A 21,558-nucleotide genomic window follows, 5' to 3' on the forward strand; every position below is an offset into this window, starting at 1 on the left:
ACATATATTCAAAGAAAACATGTCCAGGTTATCTTGTCATTCAATTATGTTGCATACCCATCACCCAAAGTCAGATTGTCCTCCGTCACCTTCTATCTAGTTTTCTTTGTGCCCCTCCCCTCCCCCCTCCCCCTCTCCCTCCTTCCCTCCCCCTTCCTCCTGTAACCACCACTCTCTTGTCCATGTCTCTTAGTCTTGTTTTTATGTCCCACCAATTTTTTTTTCTGATTTACTTATTTCACTCCGTATAATGTTACCAAGATCCCACCATTTTGTTGTAAGTGATCCGATGTCATCATTTCTTATGACTGAATAGTATACCATGGTGTATATGTGCCACATCTTCTTTATCCAGTCTTCTATTTTTTTTATTTTACAGTGATTAAAGCCTTTAAGTAAACTCTTGGCCAATACAGCAAGAATCCATAAAAGAGTAGTGTCCTTAACATGTTCACCAAGTCCAAGTTGGCCCCAACACCATGCCAAATCCCTGAAAAATGCAACCCAACCCCAGTTCATAATCAGAATTATTGAAGATTATTGTGTCTTGAAAACAAAATACATACTCAGAATTTTACATCTGATATTCATAGAACATTATTATGTAGGGCAGGCCAAAAAACCACAGGCTGCTTGCCATTTCTAGACTCCCTTCTGTGGGCAGCAGTATAGCCTTAGGGAGAACCATTGGTAGTGAGGACAGATGAAGTTGCTATGGCCTCCTAAACTGACCTTCCTACTCTGGCTACAGTTGATAGGATCGGACCAATACCTGAATCAGAGATGGCCCTGTAGGAATGTTCCGTTTCTTATGGTGACCAACAAACCACTCAGCTCTTTGCTTAGGATGGGGGAATTAGAATAGCTGAGCACAGAATACCTGATGTCAGTAGAGCTAAACTGATACTGTAAGCAATCTGCATTGCTAATTTTGATTTCTTCCTTAGGATCTGAAAGAGCCTAACTCAAAAATTCAATAAGTTGATTGGATTCTTGATAAAATAATTACAAACATGTAAGATTAATATATTTGTTTACTCTGTCAAACTGGGAATAAGCAATATGTTGATATGTGTATATTATGTTAAGAAATATACACGTAGTCTATGAGTAAGAGAAGTGAATATTTGAATTTTTTTGCTTTAGGAAGTTTTTTAAATGACTTCATTTGTTTTAGATTATAACATCCTGACATAGAAATTTCTGAACAATTTAATCCATATAAAGGGAGACAAACTTTGGTGTTTACTTTGTGTATTAGCATTCTCACTTTGGAGACTTAGATAACTTACATGTAATGTATCTGTCAAATTATAAGATGTTATTTATTTATTTATTTTTTACAGGGACAGAGAGAAAGTCAGAGAGAGGGATAGATAGGGACAGACAGACAGGAATGGAGAGAGAGATGAGAAGCATCAATCATCAGTTTTTCGTGGCAACACCTTAATTGTTCATTGATTGCTTTCTCATATGTGCCTTGACCACAGGCCTTCAGCAGACCGAGTAACCCCTTGCTCGAGCCAGTGAACTTGGGTCCAAGCTGGTGAGCTTTTTTTTTTTTGCTCAAGCCAGATGAGCCTGTGCTCAAGCTGGCGACCTCGGGGTCTCGAACCTGGGTCCTCACATCCCAGTCTGACGCTCTATCCACTGTGCCACCGCCTGGTCAGGCTATAAGATGTTATTATGAGAACAAAATGCAACAGCATGTATTAAAGTACAAGCATGGTCCATATTACACAAAATAAATGTTAATTATTTCTCCCATCTTTCTCTTCCCTGTCATTATACAAAATGCTTTGTAAAAAATTCTGGTTATTCACAAAAATTTTTAAATGACTACTTCATCATTGTAACAGTTTAAAAGATTGTTAAAAATTTTTTTCTTCAAATTTTCTTTTCAGGTGCTACAGGAAACCATGTTTTTGCATATAGTTATGATGCTGACAATGAGGATTTTGGTGCCCAGGATGCAACAAAACTGGACACATGGGTTTTTGATAATATTAAGGTGTGTTCTATTGAGTGGTTAATTTACATCACAAATATTGTACCTAAAATACTAGATATTGATTCATCAATAACTGCATCTTAGTTGCGTTCTATGGGAATGTATTGTAGCGCACTATTTTTAAAAGACTGGATTCTAAGAAATTACACATTCTTCAATAACCAATTAATAGAATTTTAAAAAAGATGACCTTTTTATATTATGTGTTTTTAATAGTAAAATGAACCCTAGATTGGAATTTAGTTAACCTGTTTTTGTTTTTTTTCCTTTTCCAAGTGAGAGGAGGGGAGAGAGACAGACTCCCGCATGTGCCCCAACCAGGATCCATCCTGCAACCCCATCTGAGGCTGATGTTCTGCCCATCTGGGGCCATGCTCATAACTGAGCTACTGTTAGCACCTGAGGCAGACACTCCAGGGAGCCATCCTTAGCTCCGGGGTTAACATGCTTGAACCAATCAAGCCATAGCTACAGGAGGTGAAGAGAGGGAGAAAGTGAGAGAGAAGGGGAAGGGAAGGGTGGAGAAGAACATGGTCACTTCTCCTGTGTGCCCTGACCGAGAATCAAACCCAGCACTTCCTTATGCCAGGCTGATGCTCTACCACTAAGCCAACCGGCCAGGGTACATTTAATCTGTATTTTGTTCCTAGGCTGCTGAATCGTCCTAGGTGTGACCTTTGACCAGTCTCTTACAGTCTCTTATAGTAGTAGCACCATGTGAGATGAGTAAAGGCCTTTTGAAAAATTTTGTTTAAATGTGATACAATCATAATAACATAAAGTAGATTATTTTTTTAAAAGCTAATACTTTTAAGAAAAAATAGCTAATTAATCAATAAAATATTAATGTGTTTCCTTAAGAAATAAGCAGTTTTTGACTATCTGATAATGACAGTTACACAGTTTCACCAGGAATCCAACTATATCAAAAATTGTGGGAAAAGCTTATTTGTGGCTGTTGTTTCTCTTCTTTCTATCCCTTGTTTCTTCAAATTGTAACTTATAATTCATGTTATAGCAAACTTTCATTGATAGACCTCCTAATGATTTTTTTACCAGTGATGTCTTTTAAATTGACTTCTCCATAATGTAGTCATTTTTATTAATTTTTGGTAAATAGATTCCTCAGTATGTGTTTGCATTTGTCTTGTATTTACATAGCAGGAATTAAGTGCTCAATATAAACTTTGATAAGTTCTATTTCTTTCATTAGACTCTCTCTTTGAAATTTTCTTTATTCATGTAACATAGAGTTTTGTCCAGGGGAAACTTTTGAGTTAAATAAAACTTCTTTAAGAAAATAATTAGTGAATTCTTTTGCTAATCATCACCCTTTGCTATAATCTACTTATTTATAGCCTCTGTTTAAAGGCCCTCAGCTTACATAGCTAAAAATGCTTGAAAATTCTGAATTTGATTTCTTGTAGGTGGGCAGATAGAGCTGGTGGCTGGCCTGATTTTATACTTTTTCCCCTTTCTTATTTCAACATTGCTAGTGTTAGTGATATGATAGTGAACAGAGAAAATAGATTTGTCTGTTACTTTATAAAATTTAGTAGAGATATATATGAATCAAGTAACAACAAAAATATGAAATCATCAACAGTGGTGTAATTAGTGGGAAGGAAAAATACAGGGACTAAGAATATGTCTTTAGAAAACTCTGGTCTGGACTCAACAGTTAGGGGAGGGCTCCCCTGAGAATTTTGGGACCATCCCTGAAGAAACGAGACAAAGGGAAAGGGTGGGTCAGGACCAGGATTGTGGGTAGAGGAGAGTATTCTTAGGCCAGCAGTGTTCTGTAAATCTTGGGCCCTGAGGCAGATCCTGCAGGGGCTGGAGGAACTTGAAGGAAGGGAGGTTAGTACGGCCGGCGGATTGCCGACTGGGAGCGAGGTTGGAGATACGACTAGAGAGAGTCAGATCTCACCTGGACTTTGTGCCCTGGCCAGAGACTCATGCTTAGTTCAAGCCAAACAGTTTACAAATCCCTGTAAATTGCTACCCCCCCTTTCTTTTTTTTAAACTGTGATAAAATGCACACACAGAAATTTTGCCTCCTTAGCCATTTTTAAGTGTACGGGTTCAGTAGTGTTAAGTATGTTTACTTTGTTGTGCAACCAATCTCCCGAACTTTCTCATCTTGCAAGGCTGGAATTCCATACCCATTAAACATTGTCCCCCTCGCCCAGCCCCTGGCAGCACCTGGCAGCACCATTCTGCTTCCTTTGTCTTCATATTTGATTGCTCCAGTTACTTCCGTAGAAATGGAGTCCCACAGTATCTGCCTTTTTGTGGCTGGTGCATAATATCCTCAAAGTTCATCCATGTTGAAGCTCTCTGCTTTTTCTTTTTTCTTTTTTGGCAGAAACAGAGTCAGAGAGAGGGACAGAATGGGGACAGACAGACAGGAAGGGAGAGAGATGAGAAACATCAATTCTTCACTGTGGCACCTTAGTTGTTCATTGATTGCTTTCTCATATGTGCCTTGACCGGGGGCCACAGCAGAGCGAGTAATCCCTTGCTTGAGTCAGCGACCTTGGGCTCAAGCTGGTGAGCTTTGCTCAAGCCTGATAAGCCCGCGCTCAAGCTGGCGACCTCAGGGTCTCGAATCCGAGTCCTCTGCGTCCCAATCTGATGCTCCATCCACTGCGCCACCGCCTGGTCAGGCAAAATCCTCTGATTTTTAAAACTCAAGTTTGTACATCATCTCCTCTATCAGGCCTTCATGCCTTCCTGTTCGACTTCTTTTATTTAGTTGTGCACTCAATGACTGCTTCTTGTAGGTGCCTTGACTGGGTGTCAAACCTGCAGACTCTGGTATGCCAGGTCAACGCTTTATCCACTAAGCCACCTGGCCAGGACCCATTCGACTTAGATAACTCTTCCATGTTCCCCTCAGGCCACTAGTCCTGTTTATTTTTGGCTTTTGTCAAAATACTTCTTCACAGATGTCTCAGAGGACAAGGACTTTGGGTTGGTAGGCCTGAGGACAAATTTAAAGAAAAAACTTTATAATTTAATGTATAAATTTAAATGTTTTCATCAGAATTATTTTACAAATAAGATAAATGAACTAAAAATTTTTAACTGATTTGTTACATATAGGAATTCTTTCATGCTGCCAGAAACAACCAATCTTTGTTTTCTAAACTCAATGAAGAGAAAATAGTTTTTTTCTTACATTTATTAGGAATAGATACGAATGGACATGCGCACCGACCGACATCAAGGTAATTTTAATGCTGTGTTTAATTTCTTGTTTTTGTGGGAAACAACCATTCTGTTTGAACTTTTAAAGTAATGTAATATTTTTTGTGTGTGATTAGTACAGCAGAACTTATATTTTAAGTAATTCTACAATAGAATAAGCTAAAATTACATGTCCTGTGGCCAGACTGTATATCAGTATAAGTAAAATATATCCTATATTCTTCATTTATCTAGGCAGAGAAAAAAATGATATAATTTACAAATTCAGTAAATTTTGAAAGAAAAAACATTTTTATGGTGTTAATATTTATATTACAAAATGATGTAATTAGCTGGTCCTTACATATTCATTTAATCAGTATTATTTCTAGCAAATAACTGAATAAAGTTGTATACTACCTTTCAGTAGCACTCCTTTATATAGAAGAGCAAATATTTTTCTCATTTTTGCCGACCATAAGGAAAAGGAGGAATCCATGCTAATCTTTCATGCTTTATTTCGAATTTGATTTAGATGATGTAACTGTAAAGCCTGTTGGTTAGCTGCCAGCAAGGGACCCTTCAGGCCCCCGTCCTGCACGTGACACACACACTGTTTCAGATGGTCACTGATAGGTTCCTCCCGAGCCAGCCTTGTTCAGCCTGCCTTGCCATTCTGGCTATTCTTAAGTGTATCCGTGTGGAAAGCTTCAATATAATTTGTTCCAAACTTACTTGATATGGTACGGTATGATATTACGTTATATTGTAATATTTTACATCACAAACAGTCCAAGGGAAAAAAGTTCTGTACTTGAAACAGGTATATTCACCTATTAATGTGGCAAGGACAATATCATTTGCATAACGAAAGACATGAACTCGAAAGGCATCATCACTGCATTTGACACTTAAAAAGCACTCAGCATCTTCTTAAGTCATTTCTGAAAACTGTCTTACATTCTTTCGCTTCTTTAAACAGAACATTATTAACAATCCAAAGAGCTCTGGTTTTAAAATAATAACAATATAAAATCTGAAAGTATTTTAGGAGTTACTGACTTTGAATGTTGTAAGTTTATGTTAAATAAATTTGATTTTTTTTTCAAATTAATGTAATTTGTTTTGTTTCTTTTTAAACAGGGAATATAAGGACAATATTAAAATAGTTGATGAGGGAGTGCAAAGAATTGTATCCCTGCTTAAAGATTTTTATGGAAATGATGAGAAAACGGCATTTATCTTTACCTCTGACCATGGAATGACAGACTGGGGTTAGTTGGTCTTCAAGCCATGTGCACTTTATGGTTAATAGCGGCAAATGGAGCTTGCAGATAAAATGTTGAGGACGATTACATGTCTTAGTGTATGCAGAGTGTCTAGCCCATAATTATATGCTTAGCATGTTAGTGTAAAAAATCCTTATCTGACATAAAGAATCTCCTAACTGTAGAAGGAATATATTCTCAAAATGAGAAATTAAAGACAAGTAGGGAGGGAAAAACAAAAACTACCAACAGCCCTCTGCCTAGGGTTAACTGCACGTGATGGCAAAGGAGGCAGGTGAAGGTGGTCCTACCGAGGGACCTGGGACCACTGCAGGTCTGCCCTGGCTGGTCCTGTCCTCCCTGTGAGGGTCCCACGGCCGACAGTGTGTGCACAGCGAACAAAGGGAGGCGGAGATGAGGTTCAGGCCCCAGATTACAGTACAGAATTCTCGTGAGCGTGTTCTACAACACTTTGCGAAGGGTTTTTGGCTGCACCGGCCAGAGGCATGGAAGGAAACCATCTAGACACTCGGCCATGCCCTCCGGAACAGACCTGGCCTCGGCCGCTTGCCCCAGACTTGGGTGTCCCTCCCCAAACGTGTCACTGCCCAGAGGCGCTGTCCCCGCTCTTTCTGGCTTCAGAGCTGCTCCGGCGGCATCTTCAGGTCTTACGTTACTTTCTTATTCTCCCTTCAGCCAGAGTCACTTGGCAGACATTCTGCTTTTTTGTTTTTTGTTTTGTTTGTTTGTTTATGGCTGTTTTTTGTTAATGTTCTGACTTTAGGAATATTTTAAAACTAATTGTAATATGGTGACAGAACATGATTTGACTTTGGGTGATGGCACACAATGCAATCAACAGTGCAAATACTATAGAGCTGTTCACCTGAAACCTGTGTACTCTTATTGATCAATGTCACCCCATTCCATTTAATTTCAAAATCACAACAAAAACCTAATTGTTACACATAGCTGCAAACGTTTGGGACTGTAGTGGCTAGCATTAACTCTACATGGATTAACTTTTTTTTAAATGGAGTAATTTTAAAACTAAGTATTTAAAAATAAATATTTAGATCTAAGTTAGTTCATATACACTTGTCTTATTCCTCTTGGTGTCCTCTGCAGGTTCCCATGGCGCTGGCCATCGGTCGGAGACCTTTACTCCCTTCGTCGCGTGGGGAGCTGGAATCAAGTATCCCCAGAAAGTACCAGCTCAGCAGTTTAATGATGCACTTTTGAAAGGTATAAACATTTATCTTTATTGTTTTTATAAATTTAACATTTTAAAATAAAACCAACGTTTAATTTTTAAAAATCACTTTTAAGTTACAATTTTCCTTTTGATATCGTGCCATTCCTGTTTCTGTGCATTACTTTTGTGTAGTTCACAGCATTTGGTTTTTAATATTTAGCTTATATAGTATTAGTCATTTGCCTTATCAAAGTTCAAGTATAAATTATACTGTTGCTTTTTTTTTCACATGCCTTATTTTTACAGGCTGTAGATTTAAACCCTGAGACAGATCTTACCCGCAAAGACCATCAGTCAGATAAATCACACAAATGTCATAATTGTGGTTCATGACGGGACAGATTTTGCCCTGTCTCTAGCACTTTTGAAGGCTCCCTGTGTCTCCCAGGCCTCCCCTGCTTCTCAATACACGAAGAAAAGGAATTCTTTTTTCTTGGAACTCTGCAGGTTTTTTATTTTTTTAGAGTTCCAAAGTTGTTACTAGTTAGACAAAATAAATTTCTCTCAAAAGGCTTCCTCTGGCTTAGTTGCATCAGATTCATCCGAAGTTATACAGTGATACCTTGAGATACGAACCGACCAACATACGAATTTTTAAGATATGAGCTGCAACTTGGTCCATATTTTTGTTCGAGATCCAAGCGAAATTCCAAGATATGAGTTGTGATTCAGGAAGCTGCCGCTAGTTGGCACGTTGGTGCACGAGTACAGTTTCGGCAGTTTGATGCATGACTTGACAGACTTACGAGCTCGGTTACAGAACGAATTAAATTCGTATCAAGGTACCACTGTATTTTGTTAAAAATACCAATTTTTAAAAATATATGTCGACTTCCAGACCTTGTGACTAGGTGTTTTGATTCCATGAGTCTGGGTAAGCCCTAGAAATTTTCATTTGTAAAACCTTTTCCAGGGATTCAGATTCAAGCCATGTTTGAGTATATTTACCTTAGAAGGCTCTTTTTGGTTTGTATATTAAATTTCCTTAGAGGCTGTTCTGTTTTTGAACTTATTTTTTAATTGAGATACAATTCTTATATCATCAAATTCACATCTTAAAATTGTACATTTTATTTTTTTGAGTATATTAACAAAACTGTGCAGTCACCTCTACTATCTAATTACAAAATATTTCATAACCCCCCCCCCAAACAAAGAAACCCATTAATAGTCACTTCTTATTCCTCCCTCCCCCCATCACCTGTCAGCCGTAATCTACTCTATGACTCTGGCTTTGCCTGTTCTGAACATTTCATATAAATGAAATCATGTACTGTGTGGTCTTTCGTGTCTGGCTTCTTCCACACGGTATAATGTTTTCAAGTTTGACCTACATTGTACCATGTTCAAGTGTTACAGCTTTAAGCATTTTGCAAGCAGCTGCCATTACAGAGAAAAGAAAAGCTTAGGTCGACTGACGGACGTCCTTGCCTGAATGCCTGGAGCGGATTGTGATGAGCTGTAGTCGTGCTAACAGTCGTTCTCATTGAGCCTTTTCGTCCCAGTGTTCCTTCCTTAGTCTCCTGATGTTTTCAAACAGTTATCTCCAAATGAGCATTTTGAAAGTTTAATAAATTATCACAAAAAGCACCAAATGTATACTTTACAGTTATTCATTCAAAAGTTCTCATTTAAAAATATACAGCTCTACCTTTTTCAGCACTCTTTTGTTTCATACAGATGTAAAACGGACTTTTCCAATCCTGTTTTTTAGTAAGCATTGGCCGCTTGTAATAATGAAACGATCCATTCTTTTTTAACCTTAACATCAGCTTTTGCGTCTAATTTGTGTCTTTCAGAATGGAAACTGGAGTACTGGAAAAGGCAGGATATCAATCAGGTATTTGTCTCAGTTTAATCATCTTCAAATTTATCTCCTGTAAGAAGTTTAGACCAAAAAACCCCATGAAAATACATGTATCAAGAATAATGATGATAAATGACCTTTTAATTACCCAAAGAAGTCCTTTCAGTGCAAATATTTTAACCCAGCTAATCTTTCTTTTGACAAAATATAAAAGCCTCAAGTAAAGCTAAAAGGAAAAGACTCCCTCCAAATAACATGGGCTAATTAAAGATTACATGTAAATTGAAATTTGTGTGGGTGTGAAATTTCTGTGATTTCCTGTCATGGTTGCCTTTAAGCACAGATTTAATAAAGCCTCATTATAGGTTTCTTTCCTGTAGTATGTCAGTTATTTCTTTTTTATTAGTACATATTTTGTGTTTAATTCTATCCAAGATCCTTATAAATACAGTGGGAAAAGGTGAAAAAAGTATAGATTACCTAGCTAGAAACCTTATATTACAGGAAAATGCATGGCAAACCTAATCAAGTTAGACTAGTAACATCTTTTGTAAATGGGAAGCATGGAATTTTCTTTTCTTTTTTTAATTGAGAGGCTGGGAGGCAGAGAGACTCCCACATGCACTCCAACTTGGATCCACTCAGCAAGCCCCCTCCTGAGCGGTGCTCTGCCCATCTGGGGCATTGCTGCATTGCTCAGCAACTGAGCTCTTCTTAGTGCCTGAGGTGAGTCCGTGGAGCCGTCCTCAGTGCCCAGGGCCAGCTTGCTTGAATCCATTTGAGCCTTGGCTGTGGAAGGATGAGAGAGAGAGAAAAGGAGGAGGAGTGGAGAAGCAGATGGACGCTTCTCCTGTGTGCCCTGGCCAGGAATCAAACCCGGGACTTCCACATGCCCTGCTGACACTCTACCACTGAGCCAGCCGGCCAGGGCTGGAATTTTCACTGTTGAGTATATGCTACGCAAGTAGCCTTCTTCACTATTTGTAGAAAGCTTGGCATCCCCAATACATGGCCTCCCAAGTGGCAGGAATGGCTCACCTTTTCCAGGCCAGCTCACAAGTGACAGTCCTTTCTGTGGTGGGTGAACCAAGGTCTAGGAGGTCCTTGTCAGGCTGTGGTTGCAGAAGCCTGTCCTTTGTCAGCGTATTAAGAGTGCTTTCTTCTCTCAGTATGGATGTGCATTACCCAAATGAATGAAAATGTATAAATTCAGAATAGCAGTCTATTCATTTGCAATAAAAAATGACTGTCAAAGGAATAAGAATAACTTGAAGACCATAAAAGAACATGTTTTACTTATAGCCAGACTGGGTTATAGTAAAAAAACTGAATTCAGCTATTGCTCTCTCAGTAATTCTACTTCAGATCTACATTAGATGAGAATTTCTTTATTCATTTCTTCCATAGACATTATTATGTGCCTGTAGTATTGCTTAAATATTGTGCAATCATCATCATTAGACATTGTGTCAAGGATAGAACGGTGAGTAAAAGCAGACGTAGCTCCTGCCCAGGGAAGCATATACTTTAGGGGTGAGGACAAATACCAATCAAATTATTATGCAAATAGATGTAAAATTATAGCTGTGATAAGTACTACAGAGGAGGCCTGTGAAGCCACGAGCGCACAGAGCAGATGTACAGTGGCCCCTCCTTACCCGCAGTTTCGCTTTCCACAGTTTCAGTTGTCTAGAGTTATAAAACATTAAATGGATAATTACAGAAATAGACAATTCATGAGTTGTAAAGTGCATAGCATTCTGAATAGTGTGATGAAATCTTGCTTCATCCTGCTGCATTCTACCCAGGACATGAAACATTGTTCTGTCCAGCTTCCCCACATCCCACCCATTAGGCACTTATTAGTAGCTCTCAGTTATCAGACTGACTCTCATGGTATCACAGTGCTGTGTTTGAGTCACCCTTGTTTTGCTTAGTCATGGCCCCAAGCCACAAGAGTAGAGATGCTGGCAATTCAGATATGCCACAGAGAAGCTATAAAGTGCTTCCTTTAAGTGACAAGGTGTGTGTGTATAGGAAAACATAGTATATTTCAAGTTTGGTACTATCTGCAGTTTCAGGCATCCACAGAGGGGTCTTGGAACATATCCCCTGTGGATAAGGGGACTCCTCTGGTCAGCAAAGGCTTCCTGAGAAGTTGAGGATTGAGCTGAGATAGAAGAATAGGAGTTTCTAGGCCCAGATAGGAAGAAGGCTTTTCAGGCAGGGGGAGAAATGTGCTCAGGAATCTGGTAGGAGGATACAGGGCAAATTTAGGTCCTTGAAGAAAGCTGGTGTGCAAGCAGCAGAGGCTGGGTGACGGGGGGCGGGAGAAGGCAGCACTAGGCCACGCCGGGCCTCTCTTAGTAAAGAGTCCAGAGGTAGAGAGTGAGGAGGATTGAGAAGCTGGGACCAACCTCCAACTTTAAATGGGGGCTGAAGAAAATGTCTGGAAAGGAACCACAGTGAGACTGACCATACTCAACTGGAGGGGGCGGGGGTCCGGAGGCCAAGAGGGGAGTGGCCTGCTGCCCAGAGGTCAAGTGTAACAATCACGGTAGCATTTGCAACCGCCTGCTACTTAGGACGATTGTGTGCCAGGGACTTTACAACTTTAATCTCATTTAATCATGCCATAACTCTGTAAGAGAAAAACTCTTATTTATTTTTTTAAATGCTAAGGAAACAGGTATTGGAGAAGTTAAGTAACCTGCCCAAGATCTCAGAGATTACAAGCAAGAATTTGACACTGGGCATTCTGACGTCCAAGCACTTTGCTGCCTGGAAATTTATAAGGACTCATAAAAACAGGCAATAAGATCGAAAAATGGAGGTTATAGGCTCTTTTAGGGGGATGGTCTATGGATGATAAAAGGTCAAGTTAGAGTGGGCTAAGGAGCGATGGGAGATGAGGAAACTGAGGCAGACAGCGTGAATACCTCTTCTGGGAGACGGGACCGGAAGGGGACCTAGCCGAGACGGTGGTGGGGTCTTCTGTCTAACGAGCCTCTTCCTGGTTTATCTTCTCTGGACTTCACTGGTTAGCCAGACCTCTTCCCTATACATTCCTTCTTTGGTTAATATATACATTTTAACTGTTAAAGTCTCATATTGCTAGTTTTTTTTTTGTCTAGTTAAGGCATCCTTTTCATAATACTGAGTATCTGTTATATAAAGTGCTCAAGTTTCTAGCTACTAAGATAAATAACTTTTTTTTGATAACTTAAAAAATGTTTTCCATTCGGAGCTCTTAATGGTTTCTTTTCAAAGTTATTTTTTCATAAGGTCATGCACCTGTAACAAATGACATTTTTAGAGATCAGTATCTAATCATATTAAATAAATGTGGATAATAAATAATAACAAACTTGCTGCTTATATTACAAGATAAAGTTGCATGAAATTATTTAATATTTTGTTGCTGTCTGTAGATTTCTTAAAATTGAACTTTTCCTGTTTGTAGGCCGATATTGCACCGTTGATGGCTTCTCTTATTGGAGTTCCCTTTCCGCTTAACTCAGTGGTAAGGAACAAATTTTCTTATCAACTCTCAGAATAAAAACATAATATTGTAGAGTAAAATTTACTTTTCATTTGTTTTGGAATATTTGATTGTATTTAAAACTGTATTATCCTTTATATTTCCTTCTAAATATGTAATACTTTATGAATGTGTATGTATTATAATCTATAACATAGAGTACAAGCCTGATAGTTTTTTTAATGATTATTATTTTTAAATTTTATTTAGAAAATTAACATTAACATGGTGACATTGATCAATAAGAGTATAGGTTTCAGGTGAACATTTCTATAGCATTTAAACTGTTGATTATGATGTATACCCATCACCCAAAGTCAGATTATTTTCCATCACCTTATGTTTGTCCCTCTTTATACCCTTCCCCCATAGCTTTCCTTTCAAATATTTCATTTTCTAAATTGTATATAGATTTATATTTGTATTTTAGTTATAAGAAATGGAACAGATAAATAATTTTAGTTTGCAAATAGCAGAAACTGAATCCATTTAAAGGAAATTTATTTTAAAAATACTGGTTACTTATTAATTCAAAGGGGTGTTAAAAAACCAGGGTCAGAAGTGAATAGGAACCAAGAGAGCTCTGGAGACTGGGAAGAAAGAACCATGGTCTGCCCGAGGAGAGAGGAGTGTCACCCCATCTATGTTTTATTCCTCTATGGTCAAATTCCAGTGCTTACCATTTGAGTGGTCTGCCTGGGGTATTTGTCTTAAGGTTCAGTAAGGGTAGACAGGGCCGCCTTAGACATTCTCTATATCATTTACAGTGGGGGAGAGTTCTCCAAGAATAGGAAGTGGATTCTGAACGCCAAAACAAACAAAACAAATAAATCTTAACTTAGAATGCTGAGTAATATGAGCCCCGTAGTCTTGTGTGTGTTTCTGTGTAACTGAAACAAAAGTTTCACAATATAATCCTTACTCTTATATGCACATATCTCTTATGAGGTCTTTTTTTCTTTTTGCGTATGCTGGTTGTGGTCCACCATAGGGATATTTTGCCTGTGTGAAGCACTTAGTTCACTGCCTAGCATGTAGTAATTTTTCAGTAAATGTTAGGTTTTATTGAACTTACTTCATTGTTTGCTTTAATTACTTTATTATATACTTTGAGAGAAAAATAAGAGAACATTTTTCTTTTTATTTATTTATTTATTTATTTATTTTTTTTTTTTCTGAAGTGAGAAGCAGGAAGGCAGTCAGACAGACTCCTGCATGTGCCGGACCGGAATCCACCTGGCATGCCCACCAGGGGGCGATGTTCTGCCCATCTGGGTCATTGCAAGCAGAGCCATTCTAGCGCTTGAGGTGGAGGCCATGGAGCCGTCCTCAGTGCCCAGACCAACTTTGCTCCAATGGAACCTTGGCTGCGGGAGGGAAAGATAGAGACAGAGAGGAAGGAGGGGGGAAGGGTCAAGAAGCAAATGGGCGCTTCTCCTGTGTGTCCTGGCCGGGAATCGAACCCAGGACTTCCACACACGGCCAATGCTGTACCACTGAGCCAACCGGCCAGGGTCGAGAACATTTTTCAGTTCTGGTTTAAAGGAAGATTTGTTTTATTTTATATTATTCTAGCAATTTATTTATGCATATGTCTTATATTTCATTCTTCCTTTGTAAGTCTACTTTTAAGAATAGCCTGAGCTTTGTTCATACTAATATTAAACCAGTATTTATTATTTTTAGGGAATTCTTCCTGTGGATTATCTTAACAACACCGATGTCTTCAAAGCAGAGAGCATGTTTACAAATGCAAAACAGATTCTTGAACAGTTCAAGGTAAACTAAGACACACACAGAACAGGACACTAATTTAAAAATTGAATATTGGAAATGAAGACATTTGATTTTATGTTTTAAGAAATGACTCTCTGTAAGTTATCTTTAAATTCTGTGTATTTGACTAGTATCCTAGTTTCACATTTCTGAGGTACAGGTTCCATGAATCAGAGTGAGGGTGTGAAACTACCTTTGAAGAGTCTCCCGAATTGTAAGACTATTTATGTATGCTTATAAAGACTACATACCAAATCTTTATTGATTGGAGTATGTCCCCATAGAACAGGCGTCCCCAAACTACAGCCCGCGGGCCGCATGCGGCCCCCTGAGGCCATTTATTCAGCCCCCGCCGCACTTCTGGAAGGGTCACCTCTTTCATTGGTGGTCAGTGAGAGGAGCACTGTATGTGGCAGCCCTCCAACGGTCTGAGGGACAGTGAACTGGCCCCCTGTGTAAAAAATTTAGGGACCCCTGCCATAGAAACAGCATTAGTGATTGCAGCATTTCTTGTTATTCCATGTTCGTACATTGTTATATGCGTTAAGAACTTAAAGAGGCAACCATTTAACTGAAACTTTCTGTTATTCTTAATGTAATTGTAATTCTTAATTACAATTAATGCAGCTTAGCTTATTTTGTTTTTCTAGGCATTAAAGTACAGTATAGAATGTTCTTTTGCAGACTTGATATCCCTAATTCTCAGTTTATTGTGATACAATGATAATGTCAAATTTTTCTTTAAATATTTATGAAATAATATAGTAACACAAAATTCCATTTATTTTCAAAGCAATTAACCATCCCTGAAGACTCATTTTAATGGATGTTTATATTTCAAAATAGAATTAGTTTACTATTTTTCTCATTTATAATAACATATTTTCATACTTGGTTCCCAGGTGAAAATGACTCAGAAAAAAGAAGTTACTTTACCATTTTTGTTTACACCATTTAAGTAAGTATTTTATGTGTATTAGCTTGTAGGAAAGAATTTTTCAATGAGTTTAAATATTGACAGTATAAATTAATAACTTAGAAACTTTATTGTTTTTATATCCATTCGTGCAAACCCCAAAATGAAAGTCTCATCTGTTGTTTTTGTCAGTAATGAGCCAGATGCTGGATCTCTTGCGCGGCGGGTGGAGGAGATACAGGGTGTGGGTAGACACGGGAACACGAGATCAGTTCACCAGGGCCTGACTGGGAAGGTGTTGGAACTCTTGGCTTGGGGGACTAGGAAGGTGCTGGCACCATTATGGCTTATCAAAAGGAAAAGAGCTGGTTTGAAAGGCAAGGATGAATGGACAGTGTTCAACTGAAGGCATCAATGGGTTGGTTAGATACAGGGATGTGGATCTCAAAATAGAGACGAGAGTTGATGGAGATTTTGGAGCTGTCGGCATAAAGATGGTGGAAACTGTTGCTTAGTTGTTCATTGATATGGGAGGCTCTAGGCAGGAGGTAAAAAGTGACAGGAAAAGGCAATGATACAATTCTGGGAAATGCTGACAACTACTGGGTAGGCTAAGAGGAGAGCAGTTGGGGGGCTACAGATTTTTCTCTCTTAGATCCCAGAAAGATGTATTGTCCTTGAGTCAGGAATGGGGACATGGGAGTCGCAGACCTGACTGCAGGACTGACTTGGACAGGCTTATTTTTTTATTTAGCAAGAATTTTGCTCTTGACCAAAATAAATAGAAATTATTTGAAATATGAATGTTAGGGATATGATTGAATGATTTATTAGAATTATATTTGACATCTTATGTAGCATGAGTGCTGTATTCATAAATTACAAAGGCTTAAATATTGCATTGCCCTGTGAATAATGTGACTGCATATGAGTGTATTTGTGTGTGTGTGTGTGTGTGTGTGTGTGTGTGTGTGTAGGGGAGCAAAAACAAAGCAAAATTATGATTTTGTAAGTTATGATTATATGCAAATAATTACCCCGAATATTATACATATATATCAAAAGTAGAATTACCTTTGTCCCTGATTATAAGATTATGACATGCTTATAAAGACTATAAGCCAAGTGTTTATCTGTTAGAATTTGCCTCTTAGTATATCATATATATATCATATGAATCTGTATATTTATAATGCAGTGATAGAGTCAGACTATAACAAAATAAATAAATGAACAAGAAATATATTATCAATGCCTGGTATGAAGAAAATACATAGGACACCGAAACAGAGAATTACTGAGGTATTTTAGCTGCGCCACTTTAGAGAGACTGGGTAAGGAGGCGCTCTTCTGTCGGGTTCAAGTGCACACTACCCACCTTCCAGTACTTGGCCTGTTGCCTCACTGGGAACTTGCTCTGCTCTGGGGCTCAGCAGGCCGGCTGATTCCCACCTGGAGCAAAGCCACCAGCCGCCTGCAGACTTAAAAATCACCATTTGTTGAAAGCCTGCAATATAACTAAAGGAGCCTAAGATAAAATGAAGAATGGACTTTATTTATTTTTTACAGAGACAGAGACACAGAGAGAGAGGGATAGACAGGGATAGACAGACAGGAATGGAGAGAGACGAGAAGCATCAATCATCAGTTTTTTGTTGCGACACCTTAGTTGTTCATTGATTGCTTTCTCATATGTGCCTTGACCATGGGCCTTCAGGAGACCGAGTAACCCCTTGCTCGAGCCAGCAACCTTGGCCTCAAGCTGGTGAGCCTTGCTCAAACCAGATGAGCCCACGCCCAAGCTGGCAACTCTGGGGTCTCGAACTTGGGTCCTCTATATCTCAGTCCAACAGTCTATCCATTGCGCCACCGCCTGGTCAGGCAAGAATGGACTATTGAAGAAATAAATAATTTAAGGAACTTAAAAGAATTTAAAAACATTAAAATCCTCTATTTTATGAGAGACTATTGCAGGTGCAGGAACATAGTATGGCTCACTAGCCAGATGTGGCTCTTTTGATGGCTGCATCTGGCTCGCAGACAAATCTTTAATAAAAAAAAATAATGTTTAAAATATAAAACATTCTCATGTATTACAATCCATTCATTTCCTACCGCTCATGTTCATGGTTGCGGGCGGCTGGAGCCAATCACAGCTGTCATCTGGGACAACACCAAATTTTTATTGGATAATGCGTAACGGACATGGGTCATTGTATGGCTCTCACAGAATTACATTTTAAAATATGTGGCGTTCATGACTCTCAGCCAAAGAGGTTCTTGACACCTGTACTATTTTATCTCAGACACAGTAAGTAATAAGCAGCATAAACTTTACAAAAGGAAAGAGTACAGAAGGCAATGTTTTAGAAGGGTAATGCAACTAAAAACTTAACAGAGGCCAAATTGCAAGAATGGTCCGCATGGGAGCAAGTCCTCCAGGTTAGAATCGACAGTGAGTAGACTTCAAGTGAAATGATGAGTTTTAGGTAATATATAGATTGAGGAAGGAGCTAGGGGAAACAGTGACTTACATAGAAGGCATACATTTCCTCCTCCAAAACAATGACAATTGGAAAGTTCAGGGAAACGAAAACATTTCAAAGTATACAGAAAGCGTGCTTTACTTATGGAGCTACCTAAGGTGTGCTGTGATTTTGAACAGTTGCTGAGAGTACGAGGGAGGGAATTCATTCAAACATTGGTACGTGGATCAAGGAAATCTACTTAGAGTATAAAACTTGGCTACTCAGCGAACAGTATCTAAATAATCATAATGTAAATGTTGGATTTCAATTTTAGTCAAACCTTAGACAAAGTAAGGAAGACCTAAGATTACAGAATAGAATGCACATGTTACCAACCTTGACGGTACAGGGCTACAGGTTGGGAGGTAGAGGGGGAAAGAAACTACTAGAATCGTAGTGATGCTGCTGTCCTCGTAAAATAGTAGTGTGTGGAGAGTCTGGCGATAGTTGAGAGGAGAAGACAGATTGTTCAAGTGACCAACGTAGCCAACAGAGGGGGTAAAAAAACTAATACTACCTACCTTATTGAAGGTGGAGGAGACAGCAGGGACAGCCAGTCAGTGGAGAGTCACCACCAAGTGCCTCAGGTCATCAAGTCAGGAGATAGTAATAAAAGCACATTATTAAGAGAAATCGAGCTAACTACCAGAATAACTTTAAACAGACTGTTGGAAAGTACTTGTTTCTGGTTTGAGGACTTGGGAGGTGAGAAGAATGGGACAGGGATGTTTTGGTTGTCGTTATGCCCTCCTGTTCTATTTTTTATTTTTAAAAATTGTATGCATTTACTGCTTTGATGAAATGTTTATTTTAAAAAGAAACAAAAGTGCCTGACCTGTGGTGGCGCAGTGGAAAAAGTGTCGACCTGGAAACACTGAGGTCGCCAGTTCGAAACCCTGGGCTTGCCTGGTCAAGGCACATATGGGAGTTGATGCTTCCTGCTCCTCCCCCCTTCTCTTTCTCTGTCTCTCTCTCTCTCTCCCTCTCTGTCTCTCTCTCCTCTCTAAAAATAAATAAATAAAAAGATTAAAAAAATAAATAAAATAAAAAGAAACAAAAGTATTTTAATCATTGGCATGAATCATAAAAGCATAAAAATCATGGGTATAAAATAAAAATTTACTTTTCTATATATATTTTAGAATTATCTTGAATGATATGAAGAATTCTTGGTTTATTATATAATATTTAGGAAGTAATTTGGAGGGAATTGACAGTTTTACAATATTGAATGTTATCATCTATCATGTATTTATTTATGTTTTCTGTTATGTCCTTAAGCAAAATATTAGGTTTTATCCCACGATATTTTGTTTCTATTCCTGTGTGGTATCCTTTTTTTCCTATCTCATGTGCTCAGTTTACAAGAAAACCACAGTCATCACCATTTACCACCTGAGTACAATGCGCTCTTTAGTTTTCTTGAGTGAAGTTTTTCATTTTTACACCATCTTTTTTCTTCCACTCAGTGTTATATATGCACCTAATGTCAACATTGTCCACTTAGGAGCCATGTGAGGTAAATTGGCACATAAATATCATAAAAGGTGAAAGAATGGTGTGGTCACACATCCTTTTTGCAAAACAGATAGTTCAGTTCGTGTTACAAACAATAGTGTGATGAAGTCCTTTCCTTTTGAATAAGAACCATATTTTTTTTTCTTCTTAAAAGAATATTGCTCAGTCACCAATTCTTAAGTATAAGAAAATTTAGCTAGCATATTGATATCTGAAAATTTGTAATCTTGAGATTTTACTTACATGATCGATTTCATCACTAGATTTTAGTTAAATGGTATCTGTCCACCATTCCTCCATTGTCTTAGTCTTTTCCAGCATTAATAATTGATGAATAAGTAATAATTTCATGGGTGATAAAATAGCAAATGTTTCAACAAAGAGGAAAAATATGATTGCTAAAATTCTGTAGCATATCTTAGTCTTGTAAAAGGGTCCAGTGGATTCATATGGTAATTGTATTTCCTGTTTTACTCTATTATTTAAAAAAATAAGTACATTTTAGTTTTGATATTGTAAAGACCTGTGTGAAAGAATAGAAGTCATAAAATAACCATTCCCACAAATGCAACTGCCGGAAAGAGAAACAAAGCTAAAATGGGTCCAGTAGGCCCCAGTGCTATGGCAAGGGATGACCAGCAGGTGGAGGTACATGACTAGGAGAAGCGTGAAAGGTTTGCTTCTGTGGAAGCATCTTAAGGAGGAAAAAGGCTTTATATTTGAAGTGTGGACTACAGAGGTCAAAAGAAGATAAGAAAAGCTTTTTAAGAAAAATTCATGAAATGAAAAAAGAACAAGAAAGATCTAAGAAATATTTTTTAGGAAAGTGAAACAGGAAGATTATTATACCTTGCAAATAGAAGCAAAGGCAAGTTATCTTCTATTTAAAACTCACTATATAAATTCAGAGAACTTGACCTAACAAAATATCTAAATTCAGTTTTTACTAAAATGACAAAAAATACTTTGGTTTCTTTTAATATATTTGTTTCTTTTAGGCTGTCATGATTAAAACTTCCTTCCTTAGACCAATTTAAATACTGGTTTTAATGTCAGTCTTTCTACCACTTCACCCATCCGACTTACTAATTATTTGCTAGAAATTTAGTTTTCTGCCTTAAAACTTTACAAAGGTAACATTTACATATCACATACATACACACATAGGAAAATATTCATTTACTCAGTTATGACACGAAAAAAGATGAATTTGCATCATTGGTCAGTCTGAAGAATGCAAATTATTCTAAAAATAATATTTTATCCTGCCTTCTTTGTCTTTATCTTGCTGAAATAGTTTTTAAGACATTCCAAAACAAATGCACCAGGTATCCCTGATGTCTCTATTGTGTGTAAATGCAAGCAAAATATTTTTGTAATAAAAAATATGAGTAAAGCCATAATACTTTAAAGGGCAGTATTTAAAGGGGATTTTGTCCTTCAAACACTAGTTCACCCTGAATAATTGTTGATAACATTTTTATAATCCTAAAACATGGCTTACTTTTTTCTTCAATGTTCAAATAATTATGGGAAAAAGATGGACTAATACCAGTCACAGCAAAGAAATGTGCACAATTCATACTCATTTCTTGTTTTCTTTTTACTTAAGCATAGCATGCTACCAGTAAGTTCTTTTAAAATTTGACATATTTGCTTGACCAGCAGTGGTACGATAGATAGACTGTCAACCTAGGGCATTGAGGTCCCTGGTTCGAAACATGAGGTCACTGGTTTGAGTAAAGG

The 21,558-nt window shown here is 38.0% G+C and overlaps 1 protein-coding gene across 3 annotated transcripts in view; it reads left to right on the plus strand.

The window, feature by feature from the left end:
- PIGN (phosphatidylinositol glycan anchor biosynthesis class N) overlaps positions 1-21,558 on the plus strand; it is a 97,906-nt gene that overhangs the window by 8,264 nt on the left and 68,084 nt on the right. For all 3 annotated transcript variants that reach the window (XM_066352761.1, XM_066352760.1, XM_066352759.1), the window contains 8 exons: positions 1,905-2,011; positions 5,120-5,244; positions 6,347-6,477; positions 7,600-7,716; positions 9,526-9,566; positions 12,997-13,056; positions 14,761-14,853; positions 15,753-15,808. In XM_066352761.1, coding sequence (XP_066208858.1) covers positions 1,905-2,011; positions 5,120-5,244; positions 6,347-6,477; positions 7,600-7,716; positions 9,526-9,566; positions 12,997-13,056; positions 14,761-14,853; positions 15,753-15,808 — 730 coding nt within the window. The remainder of the gene's footprint in view (positions 1-1,904; positions 2,012-5,119; positions 5,245-6,346; positions 6,478-7,599; positions 7,717-9,525; positions 9,567-12,996; positions 13,057-14,760; positions 14,854-15,752; positions 15,809-21,558) is intronic.

The sequence above is a fragment of the Saccopteryx leptura genome, chromosome 11, assembly GCF_036850995.1.
Source record: "Saccopteryx leptura isolate mSacLep1 chromosome 11, mSacLep1_pri_phased_curated, whole genome shotgun sequence".
In the NCBI taxonomy this organism is placed as follows: domain Eukaryota; kingdom Metazoa; phylum Chordata; class Mammalia; order Chiroptera; family Emballonuridae; genus Saccopteryx; species Saccopteryx leptura.